This window comes from Asterias rubens, chromosome 5 (assembly GCF_902459465.1).
Source record: "Asterias rubens chromosome 5, eAstRub1.3, whole genome shotgun sequence".
In the NCBI taxonomy this organism is placed as follows: Eukaryota; Metazoa; Echinodermata; class Asteroidea; order Forcipulatida; family Asteriidae; genus Asterias; species Asterias rubens.
In genome coordinates, this window is record NC_047066.1 from 20,944,449 (window position 1) to 20,965,875 (window position 21,427).

A 21,427-nucleotide genomic window follows, 5' to 3' on the forward strand; every position below is an offset into this window, starting at 1 on the left:
TAACAATCCACACAATTACACACTGTGAATATACATTAAGCACTTATGCACTTGCAGATAGAGTGAAAGCACATTTTCAAGTAAATTTGTGTGGTTTTTGATATTTAAGTGTGTGTGTATATTATTTGTATTAATTTTAATCCCCACATGACAGGTTCCTGTTTTAGGAGTTATAGGTTTTGTGTGCACTGGAGTGTAGTGAACATTGTGGAAGTGTGTACATTGTATGTAAAGTGTCGTATATATATTGTCTTGAAATAGTTTGTGTTTCATTGTGTTGGATGTTCTGTAAAGATAGTGCTTTTGTGAAACTGTCAAGCTGTGATTTTAAGTTGTGGTCAGCTATGATGCTATTGTAGAACTGTTTATTTTTGTAACCGTCTTGCTTGCATTGTGTTTTGTATTCTTCAAATTACATAATTTTTACCAAACATTATCAAGGTCACCATTTAGGGACAGAGATGATCGCTATCACTATGACAACGACCGAAGAAGACAACGTAGCCGCAGCCGATCCCGTTCCAGAGGGCGGGATCGCTACCGAAGATAGACCAACCTTCACCCCCTTGGAAGATTCAACGGCAAGCTGATGTGTGTATGTCTCAAATCTGCCATCTTGTTTGAGATTTTCTTTTGATCATGAGAGCATCTTGCGTGACTCTTGCAGAATTTTGTGTTTATTTCCACTCTGGCTTTTTGTACCAGAAGGTCGGAAGTAACGCAACTAATAGACAATGTGGCCAATGTTTACAAAAAGAGTGACCTTGTTTGTTTTTTCCAAGGTGTTTCTGGCAGGCAAGATACTAAACAAAATTGAAATTTTGTGTCCTAATTTCCACATGAATTCACTAGTTATACAAATAATGGCTGGAGAGGTTTTGAGATGTGCCCCTTTTTTAGTGCAGTCTTCAGAAAAAATGTTTTAAGTTTTCTTCCAATGGGCCATGTATAAATCTTGCCTGCAGGGAATCCAGGCTCTTTTGTAAACAAGTGATGTCACAGGTCACATGGCCTAACTACAAAGCCAACTAACCAAATATTGATTCATTAATTCATTTGAGATGAATAAGAAGGTTTGAAGAACATGTTGTCTGTAAATAAGACAGTCATGTCAGTGGTACCTTAGAAAAAAGATTGTTCAGGACACAACTAAAAGTTTTTGGTACCACGTGTTTAGTTTTGTTTATTCTTTATGTGGTCATTTAAAGACAGTGGACACTATTGGTAATTGTCAAAGACCAGTCTTCTCACTTGGTGTATCTCATCATAAACATAAAATAACAAACCTGTAAAAATTTGAGCTCAATCAGTCATCGAAGTTGCGAGATAATAATGAAAGAAAACACACCCTTGTCACACAAAGTTGTGTGCGTTTAGACGGTTGATTTCGAGACCTCAAGTTCTAAATCCGAGGTCACGAAATCAAATTCGTGGAAAATTACTTCTTTCTCGAAAACTATGGCACTTCAGAGGGACCTGTTTCTCACAATGTTTCATACCATCAACCTCCCCCCGTTACTCGTTACCAAGTAAGGTTTTATGCTAATAACTATTTTGAGTAATTACCTGTCCACTGCCTTTAAGAACTGCACAGCAAAACCAAATGTGCATGGAATGATACCTGCCATAACAGTTGTATCACTATCCAATTGTTTGGTTGTTGCATTACCATAAATTTTGATGGATACAAATAATTTCCTCAGCAAAATGTAACATGCAAACTGAAAGTTAGTAAAAATTAAAAGAAGAAGAAGAACAAAAACGGTCAAAATACATTATTTTAGCACAGATAACATTGTTTCAAACATTCTTAGGTTATTTGATAGCTCATACAGTTATTACATCTACAGTTCATTGCAACAACATACTAAACCACAGAGCTCAGCAAACCAAAAACTTGAATTTTGAATCAAATCGCCAGAGGTTTTCTACTTTGTTCACTTTTTCGTTTGAAAAACTACTCTTCTGAATTTTGGTTTGGGTGGCTTTTTAGGGGTTGATTCTTAAAGCAAATGCTTGGTTTGATTATTGAAGTGCAATGTTTCTATGGTCAGGTGCTGGGCTCTCTCTTCCATTCTGTTTGAATATCCTTGACGATAATTTGCATATCATTAAATAAAGCATTATCATTTCATCAGGTTGTTGGCTGCCACTCATACATAATGCATGAGCTGAATGTAATTTGCATATCATTAAATGAAGCATTATCATTCCATCAGGTTGTTGGCTGCCACTCATACATAATGCATGAGCTGAATGTAATTTGCATATCATTTTCTGTGCTGTTTACAACTGCATGCATACTCATTGGCCTATTGTTTTAAATGATCACTCATTTGCATGCCTCCTTTCTTGTATCATTCCATACTCCCATTGCATGCCTCAGTGTTATTAATGGTTACTGGTGTTATTTTGGACACTTTGTGCATGTAAGTATATACCTGATGGAAGACGGCTGACTTTGTCCTGTGCAGGAAATGAACAAATAAATAAATAAATAAATAAATGGTGATGGCCTTTTAACATAGTTAAGTTACCTCCTTTAGCAGTTGAATTTTTAGCTGTTAGGCAAAGGCGTTTATTGAAATGAAAGAGACGTAGTGCCATGTAGTAATAATAATACAAAAAAATAATTTATTCATTTATATTGCGCCCATTCAGTAAAATGTACACAAGCACATAACAAAATAATTATAAAAATATTAAAATTTTACAACAGAAAAATATACAGCAATCAAAACAAAGTAGTGAGTAGATGAGCTTTAAACATTTGCTAATCCAGTTCAAAGGCTGAAAAACCGTTGCATATAATTTAACTAAACCAGCCTTGATCAAAGGCCGACACAAAGTTAGTCATAAAAGTAGAAATTGATGTGTAGGTCATGCTTTTACACCTGTTTTTTTAATTTTTATTTTTTATTTTTTATTATACAAACAAAAGATACCTCCATAATAGTTCCAGTCAAGAACCATACTGATAAATCACAATTCGGATAACGAGATTACCAACATAGTGTACCAGAAATGAAAAGGATTTCTCAAACAAAATAACTGGGCAGACAATTGCTGCCAACTCTGTTTGCAAAACATTGAGTGTTTAGGCATAGGTTGCTATACTTTTCACATTATTGTGAATGGTGCCCATAAGTCTAATTTCACTCACTTACCCGTAGAGCCACTATATTGCATTTTCCCTAACCGATAGCTTTAGAAATTGAGCCTAGATGTCTTCTTATCAAAAATGAGTTAATTTGACATGCTTGAATTTGAATGTTGTTAGATTAAGGTTTCTTTATGGTAGAAGTAGTACTTGCAATAGAATTAAAAATATTATTTTGGGGTTTTACGCAACACTGGTGTGTGATAAGTACACGTGTTCTTAAAATTACATCCCTGTCAAGTATTCTTTTATTCTGTCCTTTGTCCCTGCACATCGTTTTCAAAAAGACTTTGTAAACAATTTTCCTTTTGGAGCATCCCAATCTTTAGAATTTCCCTTTGGAGTTGTCACTCAAATTCACTTAAAAGGTTAAGTTTTTAAAGGAGCATACACAATTTCTTGTGAAAATCCACAGATATACAACTCGCAAACTCGCCTCCACTGCCATTCTTGGGGTCTTTCCACTCAACTAGGCCCAAATTCATGGCTCTGCTCACCGCCGAATTCTGCGCTTACGATCACAAATCCTTGCTTACGTGCAAGCGCCGAATTTCTGTGCTAGCCTTGTAAGCGTAGAATGCCTATTAACGCGGAGTACGCATGCGCAGAGGCCAACATTTGCCTCTAACCCATGAAATACGCTTGCCGTAAGCACAGAATTCCCTGCTTCCGTAAGCCGGTTCTGTGCTTACGATAAGCAGAGCCTTGAAATTGGGCCCTACTCAGCTCATTGATTGGGGGCGGGGTTTGAATCTCAACTAGTATACAGTGCTAATATCACACATTGGTGTAGGGTTAAAAAACAAAATAATAGACATAAACTTAACATATACGTTAATTTGTAAAGTAACTCCTGCATGTGGTACATGATGATATTGACCTTTTTCCCTCTTTGTCTTTGCTTGTTTTTTGTTGGGTTACCATGGCAACTGAATGTGTCTGTTTAAAAATAGTTGTTTCTTGAGTACGTGCATGTGAATGTTGTCTCGATGATTATTTATTTTAATTTCCGTTCACTGTTTGCACGACTGCATGCACTCTGAAGCACTTTCAATATTTAACAAAACCAAATGATATCAGTGCATTAATGCGTTAACAATGATTCCCTTTTTGTAAACAAGTAGTTTGCAAAAAAAAACAAGCTTGGATTGCTGTGCTTAAGTGTATTTAAACCTCTTACTTCTATTGCGGAACGAGCTTAGACAGTATTAGACATTTCTACTAAAAGTCAAAACTTACTAACTTAACACCTATGTTTCAACATCCCTATGTTCCAACGCCCCTAGTGTAATCTCCTAATCCTAACGCTAACCCTATTTCCAACGTGTAAACCACACGTGTTTACACTATCTTGGAGTGTCGGAGTATGTCACCGTTTACAGTTCTCAAGTTTGCTTCGACATGCACAGGCATTTATACATGACTATAACCAATCAAATAACACCTGTTTATTTTCCTTTGTATAGTATTAGTATTAGCGTAAGTTTTATAGTTCTCTTCATTGTTTAACTAATTATGGATGCACTGCCCATTTTTTTTGCGCCGAATTATTAAACATTGATTTAAAATGTGTACAAAACTTTACGTAACGATGTAAGTCCACTTGTTCAAGATTTATTGTGTAATTGATACAACACTGTCGCAATAAATGTTGTGCAAGTGAGTTTATGTTGTTGCAAAAGTTCCAAGAAATTGAGGATAGGAAGTTGCAGACTTTTATTTGAGATACTGAAACAAAAAGGACTTTAGAAAGTGGATTATTTTCTCACATTTCCAGCAGCCATACTGCTCAAGGAGTATACAAACAGGTTGTACAAGTACTATGGTGTTAATTGTGACACGCAAGAAAGTTAATTATGTCTTTGAAACGGTATCTGTTGAAATTCTTTCAGAGGAAAGTTCAAAACTTTCAAAGGCAAAAAAAGAAAAATGGGCAATGCAATGTCACTTAGTTTTTACTCTTGCAGGATCTCATTCTGCACGGACGTAGGTGAAACACGTCCAGCCATTAACAGTGATCACCTAACACTTAACACGTTTTTGCTTCATTTATCTTTTAGAAGTTGACACAAACAATAAACTAAATGTAGCTTTCGTTAACGTCATGTACTAACCACTTACTTTCATGCAGCTTTATCTTCTACGAGCCATTTCTACGAACTACAAACCATGCCTACATTGACCATTTTAGTGTGTGCGTTTGTGTGTGTTTTGCACTAACTTTGAATTCATCTAAAGTGTGTTAAATAACTTGTAGAATTAACAATACCTTAATAAAAACAGAGCTGGCTTAACCATTTCATTGACCATGCTTGAAATATTATCTGGTATATTTTACATAGCTTTTAACTATTAAACATTAACCTGTTTGCACTGTTGAGCCAATCAGGTGTGTGTATTTTATCATTTACATATTCAAATCACTTACTAGTCGTTCATAACAAATCACTTATATCCATATTCCTCCACACAAGTTAATATGTCTGTGATCATTGTCGGATTTTAATTTTAGAAGAAAGTAAATCAAAACTATGTCAAATGACCGTCAAAGTATTTTTTGAATTACAAAGATCTTGTCAGAAATACACCGCTCAAGAAAAAAGGTGCAGAAAACATGAGGAAAATACAATATGGCCTTCATAGAGAAAACTTATTTTTATAAGTGGGCGGGATCTCTCTAGATAAGACTCGCCCATTCTGGACTTGTGAGTCTGACCTGTTAAGAACCACTACATCCATTTCACTCACACGTTTTCATTCACACACAATCAGAATAGCCCCCCCCCCCCAAAAAAAAAAAAAAAAAAAAGATTTGTTTATCATTTCTATTTGCTAATCCTATCTCCTTTTTAAAATTTGTATAATAGCGCCCGGAAGCTACCCATTCCCTACCATCGCCCAGAGCCTACTAGCCCCTCAACCAGCGAGAGCTCCTACTTCTCTTATGACAGCCACCACAGCTACAGTCACTCTCCCTCCAGGTCCCCTTCACGATCCCCTAGAGGGTCCAGATCCCGGTCAAGGTCCCGCAGTCAAAGCCAGAGCTACTACAGTAGAAGTAGTTATGAACGGTGACACCTGGCTAGACTCGAGGAACCAATTTCATAGAGTTGCTTTCAACAAGAATTGTTTGTTGCTAAGTACAGACAATCTGTGTGAGCAGAAGCACTGGGAACCAGCCAACATGCCATGTTGTGTACTTACCAAGCAAGTGAGTACTAGTGCCCTCTATAGTTTTCCCAGGAGAGGCTATGTTAGCAGTTAATTATGGGGGGGGGGAAGTTACAATGTTTGCCCTCAGGCCCGCCCAACACCTGATCCCAAGTGAATTCTAAGTTTGCAAAGCAGCAAGATCGTTTTTCTGGTGAATGATTTTTACGTTCATTTTGGCCATTTTAAGCTTCAAAACTACTGCTGAGTGGGAAAATGACCTTTGGGAAAATGACCTTTTCTGGGGGCGACTGTAGAAGGCGCACCTGCTCACCCATATTGACAGTTCCTGCTGACAAGCAGCTCTATGAAATTGGATCCATGTTTTCATATCTTTGATAAAAGAAGCTTGTCATTGATTTGTTTGAAATTCTAAGGTTTTCAAGATTCCTTGTTTTGTACAGCTTTTTGAGTTTGGTCTTTCATGTCCACGATAAACTTCTTTTGTTAGGGGTAGCTCTCTTTTTACTCTCTCATATTTCACCAAAATATGGTTAAATTTATTAAACCACTGCAAGTTAACTTTTTTTTCACCCAGAATGTTTGTGAGAAACTGATTGAAGGGTTGCCTTTGTAAGGTTTGCAAACAAAATTTATTTGAAAATCTGAACTTAAAATAATTTCGAGCAGCTGGTTTAATATTCTTGCCCAATGATTTATTATTATTATATTGAAAAATGAGAGCGGAACTATATTTACTGTGGCTTTTTCCTAAAATCATCCCCTGCTTTAATTTGGCAGCTGTATGTACAGAGCTTTTCAACAAAAATATTGTTGTGCTTTTAATAAATTAAGCGAATTTTCTAAAATTCAGTTTTTCCTTAAAGGAACTTGGATCTTTTTATTTTTGGAAAAAGCCACATTTTGACCGGGATCTGTGCAAGAAAAATAAACCTGAAATAATAATTCAGGATAAGTTATGCCAATATGCAGTGTTATATAATCTTTTCAAAAGTCTTTATTTATTGACCAAATCGGATTTGATGTTTACATTCCTTTTATGAAAAGCTGTCACTGCCAAAATGTTTATCAGGACTTCTAAAATGGAAGGTTGTGAGTAGTTGTCCATGTGTGGGGAAGGGAAATAAACCAACATGTTCTTCTTTAAGAGTGACCAAAACTATGGTTTTGCTTCATCAAACAAATGCAAACATTTGATAGAATGTGAAGTCATTTACCTGCAAATTAATAGTGTACTTGAGTTAAAACACTGATATTCTTTGATTTTAAGGAATATTTTAACATCAACATAAGTGGAAGAGTAAAATATGTTGTTCTTTTTAACACCATTTTCTTAAAGTTGTTAATAAGTCATATTTTAATGAATTTTTTATTGTTCATTAAATGTATTGTATTAATTCAGATTTTTTGTTCATTACTTATTGTATTACTATTACTATTTTTTTGTTTTTATTTGTACATCTTGAGTCGGTATTTTGTTTTTAATCATTCCAGAATATCTAGTAAGGTTTGCAATGGCGACAAGAACATTCTGAAACGTTTGATTTTGAAAACTTTGATCTTGAAGTTTTCATCCTTCAAATGAAACTTGAAGCAACACATAATAAATAACTTTCTGGAACAAGAGAAACCTAAAAATATTTTAATGGGAACCTACAATGTTTTAATTTGTCCTGAAAGAAAATCACCTGGTAGTTATTCAAATATGCATGTTTTAATTATTAGTGTTTTATATATTAGTGTGAACAATATTATTTTATCATCAATATTATCTTAAGGACAATTTTTTAGCAGGTTTTTTTTCTTCTTCAGATTTGCCACTATACCAGAAGTTGTAAAAGTCTGTGTTTTATATTTTTAAACTTTAGCAAGTAGGAAGACTAAAAATACAGCCCGAACTTAATGAGGGCTTGGATACATGCGTCTTATAGAGGGAGACTTTAATGAGCCTAACAATCCCCATTTTTAAAAAATTTTGATTGAAATCTTACCAAAGAGGACTTTTTTTCAAAATAGAAAGCATTTGAACTAACTGAAACCAAGTTTGTTTTGAGGTTTTTTAAATATTTGTTAAGATATTTGTATCGTGACCATCGGAGGTCTTTTGCTTTCATGACACTTCAATTGGGAAGTCCATTTTTTTTAAGCAGTGGTAGCTTCGGCTTACCAATAATGGTAATATTGGGAGTGGGAGGGGCATATGCCTCTGTGTGGGGAAGGTGTTTAAGACTCACTCTGAGGGATGTATGCAGGCTGCTATTGTATGAGAGCGGAGTGACAACCCGATTGCGCCATCATCGGTGCAATTGGTTGCTACAGTGTATTAAAGCAATACAAAATGTGTAAATAAAAGCACACTTACGTAGGAATAGAAACTGTTTCAGCCAGTTATATCTATATAATTCTTCTTTTTTTCACGAACTAAACAATTGTTTGTTTATTATTTTATCTCAAACGATGACTAATAGGCCCTTTGCTTACATTTTGTGGACCTGTTATCTCTTGATTCTTCAAAAAACATTCATAGACTTTTTAAACAACTTTTTAAGTGTTTCATTTGTTGACATAAGTTGAGCATTTTTTTGTTAATTTATTTTAGTAAAACCTGTTTACTTTGCAAACCTCCCTTTTCAGCTCAACCGTTTATGATGTTAAGCATTGGTGAATCAATTAAAAGTAGTCAAAAGAACAAGATTATCCCTTGCACTTTTTTTTTACAAAAAATCCTGGCTAAAAAAGGACCATTTTTAAAAAAAATCCTCAAAATAATGGGTCCCAAATCTGTCCAAAGAACAAGTTTAACAAAGTTTTTTAACAAACAATCCTGGCTCAAAAGGCCAATTTAAAAAATTAAAAAAAACGAAAAATAAAATTGTATCAGAATTTAAAAATAGCCGATAAATAAATTGGTCAAGTTTAACCCCTTGCAGTTTTTTAAACAAAAAATACTTGCTCAAAAAGGCCCATTTAAAAAAAATTGCCTAAAAAATTAAATGGTCCCAAATCTTTCTAAACAACAAGTTTAACCCCTTGCAGTATTTTTAACCAAAAATCCTGGCTCAAAAAGGCCCATTTTTAAAAATTGGCCAAAGAATAAAATGGTCCCAAATCTTTCAAAAGAACAAGTTTAACCCCTTGCAGTATTTTTAACAAAAAATCCTTGCTCAAAAAGGCCCATTTTTAAAAATTGGCCGAAAAATAACATGGTCCCAAATCTTTCAAAAGAACAAGTTTAACCCCTTGCAGTATTTTTAACCAAAAATCCTGGCTCAAAAAGGCCCATTTTTAAAAATTGGCCGAAAAATAAAATGGTCCCAAATCTTTCAAAAGAACAAGTTTAACCCCTTGCAGTATTTTTAACCAAAAATCCTGGCTCGGAAAGGCCCATTTTAAAAAATTGGCCGAAAAATAACATGGTCCCAAATCTTTTAAAAGAACAAGTTTAACCCCTTGCAGTATTTTTAACAAAAAATCCTTGCTCAAAAAGGCCCATTTTTAAAAATTGGCCGAAAAAAAAAATGATCCCAAATCTTTCAAAAGAACAAGTTTAACCCCTCGCACTATTTTTAACCAAAAATCCTGGCTCGAAAAGGCCCATTTTAAAAAATTAGCCGAAAAATAACATGGTCCCAAATCTTTCAAAAGAACAAATTTAACCCCTTGCAGTATTTTTAACCAATAATCCTGGCTCAAAAGGGCCCATTTTAAAAAATTGGCCGAAAAATAACATGGTCCCAAATCTTTCAAAAGAACAAGTTTAACCCCTTGCAGTATTTTTAACCAAAAATCCTGGCTCAAAAAGGCCCATTTTTAAAAATTGGCCGAAAAATAAAATGGTCCCAAATCTTTCAAAAGAACAAGTTTAACCCCTTGCAGTATTTTTAACCAAAAATCCTGGCTCGAATGGCCCATTTTAAAAAATTGGCCGAAAAATAACATGGTCCTAAATCTTTTAAAAGAACAAGTTTAACCCCTTGCAGTATTTTTAACCAATAATCCTGGCTCAAAAAGGCCCATTTTTAAAAATTGGCCGAAAAATAACATGGTCCCAAATCTTTCAAAAGAACAAGTTTAACCCCTTGCAGTATTTTTAACCAAAAATCCTGGCTCAAAAAGGCCCATTTTTAAAAATTGGCCGAAAAAAAACATGGTCCCAAATCTTTCAAAAGAACAAGTTGCAGTATGTTTAACCAAAAATCCTTGCTCAAAAAGGCCCATTTTTAAAAATTGACCGGAAAAAAAAATGATCCCAAATCTTTCAAAAGAATAAGTTTAACCCCTCGCAGTATTTTTAACCAAAAATCCTGGCTCGAAAAGGCCCATTTTAAAAAATTGGCCGAAAAATAACATGGTCCCAAATCTTTCAAAAGAACAAATTTAACCCCTTGCAGTATTTTTAACCAATAATCCTGGCTCAAAAGGGCCCATTTTTAAAAATTGGCCGAAAAATAACATGGTCCCAAATCTTTCAAAAGAACAAGTTTAACCCCTTGCAGTATTTTTAACCAAAAATCCTGGCTCAAAAAGGCCCATTTTTAAAAATTGGCCGAAAAATAACATGGTCTCAAATCTTTCAAAAGAACAAGTTTAACCCCTTGCAGTATTTTTAACCAAAAATCCTGGCTCAAAAAGGCCCATTTTTAAAAATTGGCCGAAAAATAAAATGGTCCCAAATCTTTCAAAAGAACAAGTTTAACCCCTTGCAGTATTTTTAACCAAAAATCCTGGCTCGAAAAGGCCCATTTTTAAAAATTGGCCGAAAAATAAAATTGTCCCAAATCTTTCAAAAGAACAAGTTTACCCCCTTGCAGTATTTTTAACCAAAAATCCTGGCTCAAAAAGGCCCATTTTTAAAAATTGGCCGAAAAATAAAATTGTCCCAAATCTTTTAAAAGAACAAGTTTAACCCCTTGCAGTATTTTTAACCAATAATCCTGGCTCAAAAAGGCCCATTTTTAAAAATTGGCCGAAAAATAACATGGTCCCAAATCTTCCAAAAGAACAAGTTTAACCCCTTGCAGTATTTTTAACCAAAAATCCTGGCTCGAAAATACCCATTTTTAAAAATTGGCCGAAAAAAAACATGGTCCCAAATCTTTCAAAAGAACAAGTTTAACCCCTTGCAGTATTTTTAACCAAAAATCCTTGCTCAAAAAGGCCCATTTTTAAAAATTGGCCGAAAAAAAACATGGTCCCAAATCTTTCAAAAGAACAAGTTTAACCCCTTGCAGTATTTTTAACCAAAAATCCTTGCTCAAAAGGGCCCATTTTTAAAAATTGGCCGAAAAATAACATGGTCACAAATCTTTCAAAAGAACAAGTTTAACCCCTTGCAGTATTTTTAACCAAAAATCCTGGCTCAAAAAGGCCCATTTTTAAAAATTGGCCGAAAAATAACATGGTCTCAAATCTTTCAAAAGAACAAGTTTAACCCCTTGCAGTATTTTTAACCAAAAATCCTGGCTCAAAAAGGCCCATTTTTAAAAATTGGCCGAAAAATAAAATGGTCCCAAATCTTTCAATGAACAAGTTTAACCCCTTGCAGTATTTTTAACCAAAAATCCTGGCTCAAAAAGGCCCATTTTTAAAAATTGGCCGAAAAATAACATGGTCCCAAATCTTCCAAAAGAACAAGTTTAACCCCTTGCAGTATTTTTAACCAAAAATCCTGGCTCGAAAATACCCATTTTTAAAAATTGGCCGAAAAAAAACATGGTCCCAAATCTTTCAAAAGAACAAGTTTAACCCCTTGCAGTATTTTTAACCAAAAATCCTTGCTCAAAAAGGCCCATTTTTAAAAATTGACCGAAAAAAAAATGATCCCAAATCTTTCAAAAGAACAAGTTTAACCCCTCGCAGTATTTTTAACCAAAAATCCTGGCTCGAAAAGGCCCATTTTAAAAAATTGGCCGGAAAATAACATGGTCCCAAATCTTTCAAAAGAACAAGTTTAACCCCTTGCAGTATTTTTAACCAATAATCCTGGCTCAAAAGGGCCCATTTTAAAAAATTGGCCGAAAAATAACATGGTCCCAAATCTTTCAAAAGAACAAGTTTAACCCCTTGCAGTATTTTTAACCAAAAATCCTGGCTCAGAAAGGCCCATTTTTAAAAATTGGCCGAAAAATAACATGGTCTCAAATCTTTCAAAAGAACAAGTTTAACCCCTTGCAGTATTTTAAACCAAAAATCCTGGCTCGAAAAGGCCCATTTTAAAAAATTGGCCGAAAAATAACATGGTCCCAAATCTTTCAAAAGAACAAGTTTAACCCCTTGCAGTATTTTTAACCAAAAATCCTTGCTCAAAAAGGCCCATTTTTAAAAATTGACCGAAAAAAAAAATGATCTCAAATCTTTCAAAAGAACAAGTTTAACCCCTTGCAGTATTTTTAACCAAAAATCCTGGCTCAGAAAGGCCCATTTTTAAAAATTGGCCGAAAAATAACATGGTCTCAAATCTTTCAAAAGAACAAGTTTAACCCCTTGCAGTATTTTTAACCAAAAATCCTGGCTCGAAAAGGCCCATTTTAAAAAATTGGCCGAAAAATAACATGGTCCCAAATCTTTCAAAAGAACAAGTTTAACCCCTCGCAGTATTTTTAACCAAAAATCCTGGCTCGAAAAGGCCCATTTTAAAAAATTGGCCGAAAAATAACATGGTCCCAAATCTTTCAAAAGAACAAATTTAACCCCTTGCAGTATTTTTAACCAATAATCCTGGCTCAAAAGGGCCCATTTTAAAAAATTGGCCGAAAAATAAAATGGTCCAAAATCTTCCAAAAGAACAAGTTTAACCCCTTGCATTTTTTTAAACAAAAAATCCTGGCTCAAAAAGGCCCATTTTAAAATCTATCCGGACACTTCGGAAATAAGTATATATCACAGTTAACTTGTACTTCTTTTTTTTGAGACAATATTTGCTGTTCTAGATATATCTATTGTGATTTGTGGTCATAATTGTTTTTATGTCACCAAAATGTGATGAACTAAATGTTAAGGATTCTCTGCCTAATGGGCTGTGTTCTTCTTATTCAGGAAACTCACTATTAATGTAAATTGGACTGGAAAACTTAATTCATGTTGAGCAGATCTTTCAGTGACAATATGAGGAATGTTTTTTGTAGCATTTAAAATTTCTAAATTTTATAAGCCAATTATAAATTCGCTACAAACTTTCACTGTTTGCATTTGATTTTTTTAATAGTATCATATGATCCTTCAACAAAGAATTTAAATAGTGCTTTGATTGTGTAAACCAGGCATTTTGCAAGTCTGTTTTATTGTTATTGATATTAAGTGTTTGATTTGTTTCTCAGTGACACAAATACATTGTAATTTTAATAAAAAGTCACTGGCATTAATAAATTTTAATTGAAATATGCAACTACTTTCTGAAAGGTTTGATTTATTTGTGTTTGAATTATCAGTGTGTACAGTTTGCTAGATTTTTGTAGCTTAGAGAAAGGACGATATTTTATAATCAATAACAACGACAGTGAGGTTCAAACTGCTCAATTTGCATATTTGCTGTTCTATAATTCAGGAATTATGTTCGTCCTACTCGAGTCAAATTTCAATTTTCATTAACAAAAGGATGAACAATCTAAAGAATCTAAATAAAATTGTCAGTCCTGGGCAATTTATAATGCCTTGCAGCCATAATCTCATCTTGACAGTTTTTAGGGAGAGAATTTCTAGGGGGAAGCTTGATCACCATACTGCAACTGTTGTATTTTTTACGGGTGTTCCCAAAGCATTATCTTTTCACTTTATTTAAAATATAAATCACATGGGATTCTGATTTCAGGCCATGCTAACTTACAAAATAAATTGCACAAAAGCTCCAATTGACCAATTTGCTTGTCTGGCTGGCTGGCATGAACATGGGAGCATATGTGATCACCATTGGCATGTAAATATAATATTTAATGAACAACTTTGTAGTTTTGTTACAATTTAAACTCAATAAACTACCAAACAAAATAAGAATAAGAACGGGATCTGAACTTGCGCCCTCTGGTGTTATCTGAAAGCTTTCAGGTTAAAAAACGGCATCATAATGTTTTTCGGTTAACCGCAATGAATTTGATTATATAAAAATAACTTAGAACAAAATATTTCCTTTTTAAACACTCCCGCTTTTGTAACAAAAACTCCAGATGAAAACCCACCCAGCTACAAGTTCTTTCACAACTAAATCCTGTGAGAAGGACTTGGTTTCGTTAATATGCAAATTAGTTCATAGCCCGGGAAGGCTTGATCATGTGACACGCAGAGCAGGCCGGCTCTGCTGGAAAGCAACATGGACGACGTCCAAGGATCTCCGTGGGAATACTCGCCAACAAATTCACACGTTTTCACAGATTTCCTCGAACATAACCGCTGCCTAAGTGTGTAGGTGAGTTAATAGATTGATTGTGGACATGTTGAACAATTTTGTAAGGATTTTGCCATCGCAGATTTGAGATAATTGGGCCATTCATGTTGGCTCAGTTGTTTCTTTCACGATTTCTCGCCTGCTGTACAGCGGCCCCGTGCACGCTCGGACCGGAGTCTTGTTACAGTACCTGCCTGGTTGTGTGGGTTTTCCTTATGGTTTTTTTATCCACGTAAATAGCTAATAGTCTTTTCATCGTTGGTTGATGTTTGTGTTTCCATTGATGCTTTGCCGTCTTATCATTCATATTCTAAAACTTGGTGATGTTTCTTGCAGGCAAAAAGTACACCGCTTTTTTGTTTAGTGTTTCTCATAAGAATCTTATTGAAATGCTTATCTTCACCCGGAACCTCTATAGTCCTTGGCCAACAAAAAAAGGACCAAGTCAATGCAGTTTTGTTTTCCTCCAATACACTGTTGACCTAGATCATCACTAGTTAAGATAATCTTAACACCAAGGTTGTATCAATCATTTAGCCAACCTTTAACCCCTATAAACAGACAGGTACACGTTTTTAATTAGCTGTGAGTCTGATTAACTGTTGTTTATAACTCGTAATTTATATTTTATAATTTTTATTTCCCTTGCACAATGTGAGCTATGAAACACTGGACTCAATACTTATTTTTATTTTGTTTTCTTTAATTGTAGGTTATTGACAGACATGCCTTTGTCAACAGACTTCTACCTGTCCATCAAGAGAGGTTGCTAGATGCCCGAGGACTGGAGGAGAATGCAGCCCATCGTCAGCAGTCTCAGATTTTCTTTCAGGTAAATCTTTCAGTATGAGAAACTTAACTAAGATGCGTCAAGTGCTTTTGGCTCGATTGCTGAACCTTTAATATCCTAGGAAATTGATAACAGGTGAAAATTAAATTTAGCTGCCAAGATGAAAGTTATTCCGTTTGTGAGTGTGTGTATCAAACCTGGAACACTGCGTGCTTCATTGATGTATGCGTTTAGAGGCACTTCATTCTGCTCTACAAGATAGTCGCTTTTATAGCAACAAAGGGGTTGTTTACTATGTCATTATTTTAGTTTATTGCAATTATTTTTATTGTAAGGCAAAAGTAGGCATATCATTCTTAATAATATTTTTATTTGATACAATCTATTGACTGATTTTGTTTGTGTGTTTGCATTGTAGGTGCCTCGTCTTCAAATGTTGTGCTTGCAGAGCAGATTCCAGAGTTTCAAGCGCCTTTCATCAGTTCATTGTCTAACCGTCGTCACTGTAGATGTGTAACAGTTATAATGCAGGTAACAATTTCTTTGTGTTATGTATATTTTGTACACCGTCGGCGTATAGTAGGCTGTTTTAGCAGCACTATGCCACAACACTCTGGGAAAAAAATTTGAAACTTGAGAACAGGTACAAAATAAATTTAGTTTCCAAGATAAAAGTCATCCTGTTTTTAATTTTGTGTACCTCATTGCTTCCAAACCAGCACTCCATGATGGTTGCTGATGTTGCTTGAACTGGCACTTCACCCAGAATCTGTTGCAAGTTATTTTGATCACATGTGTATTGCGACATGCATTGGCTCTTGGTAATTTTTCAAAAAAAAAATCATTCCAATAGACAATATCAAATGACGTCACCACTCAAATGCGTCTGTGAGTGTGTGTGAAAACTTGTGCGTGCGGATGCCACAGAAATCAAACTGGGAACGCTGCGTGCTTCATTGATGTATGTGTTAAGACGCACTTACAGTCTGCCATACAAGATAGTCGCTTTCATAGGGGTTCTTTACTATTATCACGATGAACTAAAACAATGACATAGTAAAGAACCCCTTGGTTGTTATGAAAGTGACCATCTTGCAGGGCAGAACGTAAGTGCATCTAGTTTATCGTGATAATTTCTATAGAAAATGCCGGTATCGTTTTTAATATTATTTTTATTTGATTCAATCTATTAACTGATTTTGTTTTGTGTGTTTGCATTGTAGGTGCCTCGTCTTCAAATGTTGTGCTTGCAGAGCAGATTCCGGAGTTTCAAGTGCTTTCATCAGTTCATTGTCTAACCCTCGTCACTGTAGATGTGTAACAGTTATAATTCAGGTAAAAACTCCTTTGTATTACGTGTCTTTTGTACACCGTCGGCCTATAGTGGGCTGTTTTAGCAGCACTGTACCCCCACCTACATGCTATAACACTCTGGGGATTTCACCCAGAATCTTTTGCAAGTTATTTTGATATTGCGACATGCATATTGGCTGTTGGTAATTTTTCAAGAAAAAACTATTTTTAATAAATCATACAAAATAAGAAGTCACCACTCAAATACCTGCCCTACAACATGGCGTCAGTGAGCGTGAGTGTGTGTACTTGTGTGTGCGGGTGCCACAGAAATCAAATTGTAACGCTGCACGCTGCGTACTTCATTGATGTATCAGTTAGACGCACTTACGGTCTGCCTTACAAGATAGTCGCTTTCATAGCAACAACGGGGTTGTCAACTATGTCATTGTTTCAGTTCTTTGTGATCACTTTTACTGCAAGCCGCTTTCGAGCATTTTTAGTATGGGAAATGCGCAGTATAGATATCATCATTAACAGTCTTATTTTTCAACATGATCTATTGACTGATTTTGTTTTGTGTGTTTGCATTGTAGGTGCCTCGTCTAAAAATGTTGTGCTTGCACCGCAGATTCTGGAGTTTCAAGCGCCTTTCATCAGTTCATTGTCTAACCATCGTCACTGTAGATGTGTAAAAGTTATAATGCAGGTATAAATCACTTTGTATTATGTATAATTATTTTGTACACCGTCGGCGTATAGTGGGCTGTTTTAGCAGCACTGTAACCCACCTACATGCCATAACACTCTGGGGACTTCATGCGGGCACCAGCCTAACCCAGATGAGTGGTTGTACCCTACAGATCAAATACAGTTATATAACAAATATTTATTGTGAATTTTCCAACATTTTGCTAAATGAAATGACTTCTTTACATGCCCAGATAATTTCTAGGATTATTTAAGTCCCATTTTTTCATTTAATTAATTAGTTTTTACTAACCAATGTTTTAATTAGTATAACATAGTAAGGAGCAAACGGAAAACAGCTATAACTTTTACCTAGCTTTCACTTCACTCTGGGTAAACATGAGTGGCATGTCTTTTCCCGAATAAGCCAGCAAATGGTTAGAAAGATAATTTAACAGTAGAATATAATAATCCACACAATGCCTCAAAATTAACGGTTTTCCTTTTATGTCGCAAAAAAAACATGGTCGGCCATTTTGTGGAGTCAAAATTTTGACTCCATAAAATAGCCAACTGTAAAAGTTTGCGCTGTAAAAGGAAAACCTTGCAATTTCGAGTGATAGTTGTGTGAATCATAATATTCTACTTTTAAAATATCTTTCTATACCATATGCCTTTCATAAGAAACAGTTTCAAACCCTTTTGAAAGACCAACTCGTCCGATCAAAGGCAACGTGTTCCTTTAAGCTCGAACCTATGTAAAAACGACCTTGAGGAACGTAAACAGAAATAAACCGAGTGCTTAATAAATTACCTGAGCACAAAATTGGCCCCAAAAGGGTCGAGTTTTAAGGGATAGTGTAGGTTAATTTAAAAAGAGATTTACTGCTAATTGTATCTCATGGCATTTTGTTTAGAAACAAAGTACCACACCTATCAGCCCAGGAAATATTTGACCCTTAATTTTGGGCGAGTTTTTATTTGCCAAAATAAAAGTAAGCAAACAAATGTGCCGAAAAACCTTGAATTTTAAAAGCAGAATTCAGGATCAACTCCAAAATGTGATTTTGACCACCTTCTTTGATGAAAATATGGTGCATCTAAGGAATAAAGAACATGTCCGTGTCAATCGACAGCGCAAAACAAAAAGTACCTAGTAAAAAGCTTTAAAGTTGTTATTCACACTACTGTGGGAATGATGCTGATAATGTTTGTAATTTTATTAACATTAATTTGTATAATTTATTAGTTTGAAATGGTTGAATAAAATGATTCTATAAATGTAGCCAAAAATATGTTTTTCCCCCTTATTTTGAGTACATAACGTATGTAGTCTGTCATGGTTACCAGTGTTAAGTGCGACAGAAATTTTGACAAAAAAAATTAATGTGAACAATCTACTTTGCATTATGTTTTGGAACACCTTTTGGCTTCTCCTGGTTTTTGTATTGGTAGTCATGACAGACTTGTGTCTTTATTGTTCCACTAGCCCCCAGAAATATACTTCTATATCCCCTTACTATTGATTTCTGAAAAGTGAGCAAGAAGTCCTTTTTTTTTTGCCTCACAGGAAAACAAATTAGTACCCTTTTTAATTATCTGGGAAAAATATAAGCCCCTTTAATAACAAACCTTCGGTACAAAAATACTACAAAGCTCTAAAACTGTTTTACCACAAATATGGCCCTTTAATCAAATTAAAAAAACACCCTGACCTTTAAAACATGACAAGCTTAGTAAAACTTCCAATAATTAATTACCACACATGTGCCTTTAAACACATTATTCATTCCTTGTCAAACTTTCAATAAATAAAACACAAAACCTCTAAAGGCACTTTAAACTTAGTAAAGCCTCCAAAAAAATAATATTCAAAATAAATACCCAAAAGGCCTACCTTTAAAAACATGTTAAACCTAGTCGAACCTTATTATATAAATTAACAAACATTACCTTTAAACAAAATTTAAACCTAGTCAAACCTTCATTAAAAAAAATAACAAACATGACCTTTAAGCACATAGTAAACCTATTTAAACCTTGATTGAATAAAATACAACACATTACCTTTAAACACATAATTTTACCTAGTCAGACCTTCATTGCATCAAATAACAAGAATGCATCTTTAAAATCTTTAAAACCTAGAGAAAAAAAAACCCATGAACCTTTAACAGTTAGTATTAAAAAACACACCTTTAAAAGCATTTAAAAGACAGTCAAACTTTCTTTAAAAAAAATACAAGACTTGACCTCTAAATACATATTAAACCTAGTCACCCCTTCATTTAATTAATTAACATACACGTACCTTTAAAAACATCTTAACCAAGTTAACCCTTCATTACATACAAACAAATACATGCATCTTTAAAATCTTTAAAACCCAGAGAAACCTTCGTAAAAATAAATAAAATACATGTACCTTTAAAAAGCATTAGCCAAACATCCTGTGCTGAAAACAGGGACAAATTATTTCAAACTAAAAAACCAACCCTTTAAAATTACTTGGCAAAATATGGTCATTAAAAACCCTCCTTAAAAGTCTTACATTTTACACATTTGAAATAATCACTAAATTCCAGTTTATTACAGCAACATCCCAGACCCTAGCCCAGTACCCCTCAGCAGCCAAAACCCCCACTGCCAGCCATCCAGCCCGTACCCTAACCCCAACTCTCCAAGCCCAACCCCATTGCCAGCCATCCAGCCCGTACCCTAACCACAACTCTCCAAGCCCAACGCTATTGTCAGCCATCGAGCCCAGACCCTAACCCTAACCGACTCTCCCAGCCCAACCCCACTACTAGCCATGCAGACCCAACCCCAGTGACTGCCATATAACACTCCAACCCATCAACCCAGAGCTCCAAGGCCCATGGTTAACCCTAAGACCATTCATACATTTTAATTAACCATAAAATTCCAGTTTATTACAGCAACATCCCAGACCCTAGCCCAGTACCATCAATCCAGCCCCTCAGCAGCCCAACCCCACTGGCAGGCATCCAGCCCTGACCCTAACCCCAACTCTCCAAGCCCAACACCACTGCCAGCCATCCAGTCCTCCAAGACCCCAACCCTAACCCTCAGATCAGTCAGTGACTTCCATCCAACCCTCCAGCCCCTCAGCAGCCCAACTCCAGTGACTGCCATATAGCTCTCCAGTCCCCTCAGCAGCCCAGCTCTAGTGACTGCCTTTTAGCCCTCCATCCCCTCAGCCCCTGAGAAATCTGAGCCAGCAAGGCCCTTGGTCAACCCTCAGATCAGCTAAAAATCCAAGGCTCGAGCCAGGCAAAACTTTTGGTGAGAAATTTGTGAAAAATTTTCTAAGTCCAAATGCGGCAAATTCATCACTCCAAAAACCGTTAGATTTTCATAACAGCTCGTAGCACAGCGGTGAAGGCCAGAGACTACAGAGCGGAAGGTCCCCGGTTCAAGCCCTACCCATTTTTACTAGAATTTAAAAAAATTCTTTATTTTAATGGTAAAAAGGCCCCGGGCAGGATTTGAACCCACCCGGCTCACAGCCCCAGGATTCCTGGGGCTGTGAGCTAGCCCGCTGCGCTACGGCGGCTCTTGAAAAAATTTGCTCGGAACTAATATTTAAACCTTAGGATGGATGGGTCAAAAAAAATAAAAAATTTAAATGAGACGAGACCTATGACCTTTGACATCACCAGTAAAGCAAATGAGAAAAAAGAAAATTTGAAGTCATGCATTACCATACAGTGGCGTCTTTATTTCACTAATGGTCAATAACGATAATAGTACATACAAGTACAGAAGATACAATTATTTGTGGGTAATTTAGTCATTTAACATATCTAATATAAGTATAAGAATATTAGTAAAGGTACTTCAAATAAAACTCTGAATTCTCTATAAATAGTTTAAATGAGTAACTATTATAAATAACTAAAATTAAATGCATTAATTTCTAGTC

General features: G+C 35.3%; 1 protein-coding gene across 9 annotated transcripts in view; it reads left to right on the forward strand.

The window, feature by feature from the left end:
* Nucleotides 1–7,759, forward strand: part of LOC117290394 (serine/arginine repetitive matrix protein 2-like) — a 61,988-nt gene extending 54,229 nt beyond the window's left edge. For 7 of the 9 annotated variants that reach the window (XM_033771769.1, XM_033771772.1, XM_033771774.1 and 4 more), the window contains one exon: nucleotides 6,028–7,759. In XM_033771769.1, coding sequence (XP_033627660.1) covers nucleotides 6,028–6,235 — 208 coding nt within the window. In that variant the 3' untranslated portion in view covers nucleotides 6,236–7,759. Of the gene's footprint in view, nucleotides 1–441; nucleotides 596–6,027 lie in introns of all 9 variants that reach the window. The other 2 variants (XM_033771776.1, XM_033771777.1) reach the window with 2 other exon arrangements.
* The last annotated feature ends 13,668 nt before the right edge of the window (nucleotides 7,760–21,427 follow it).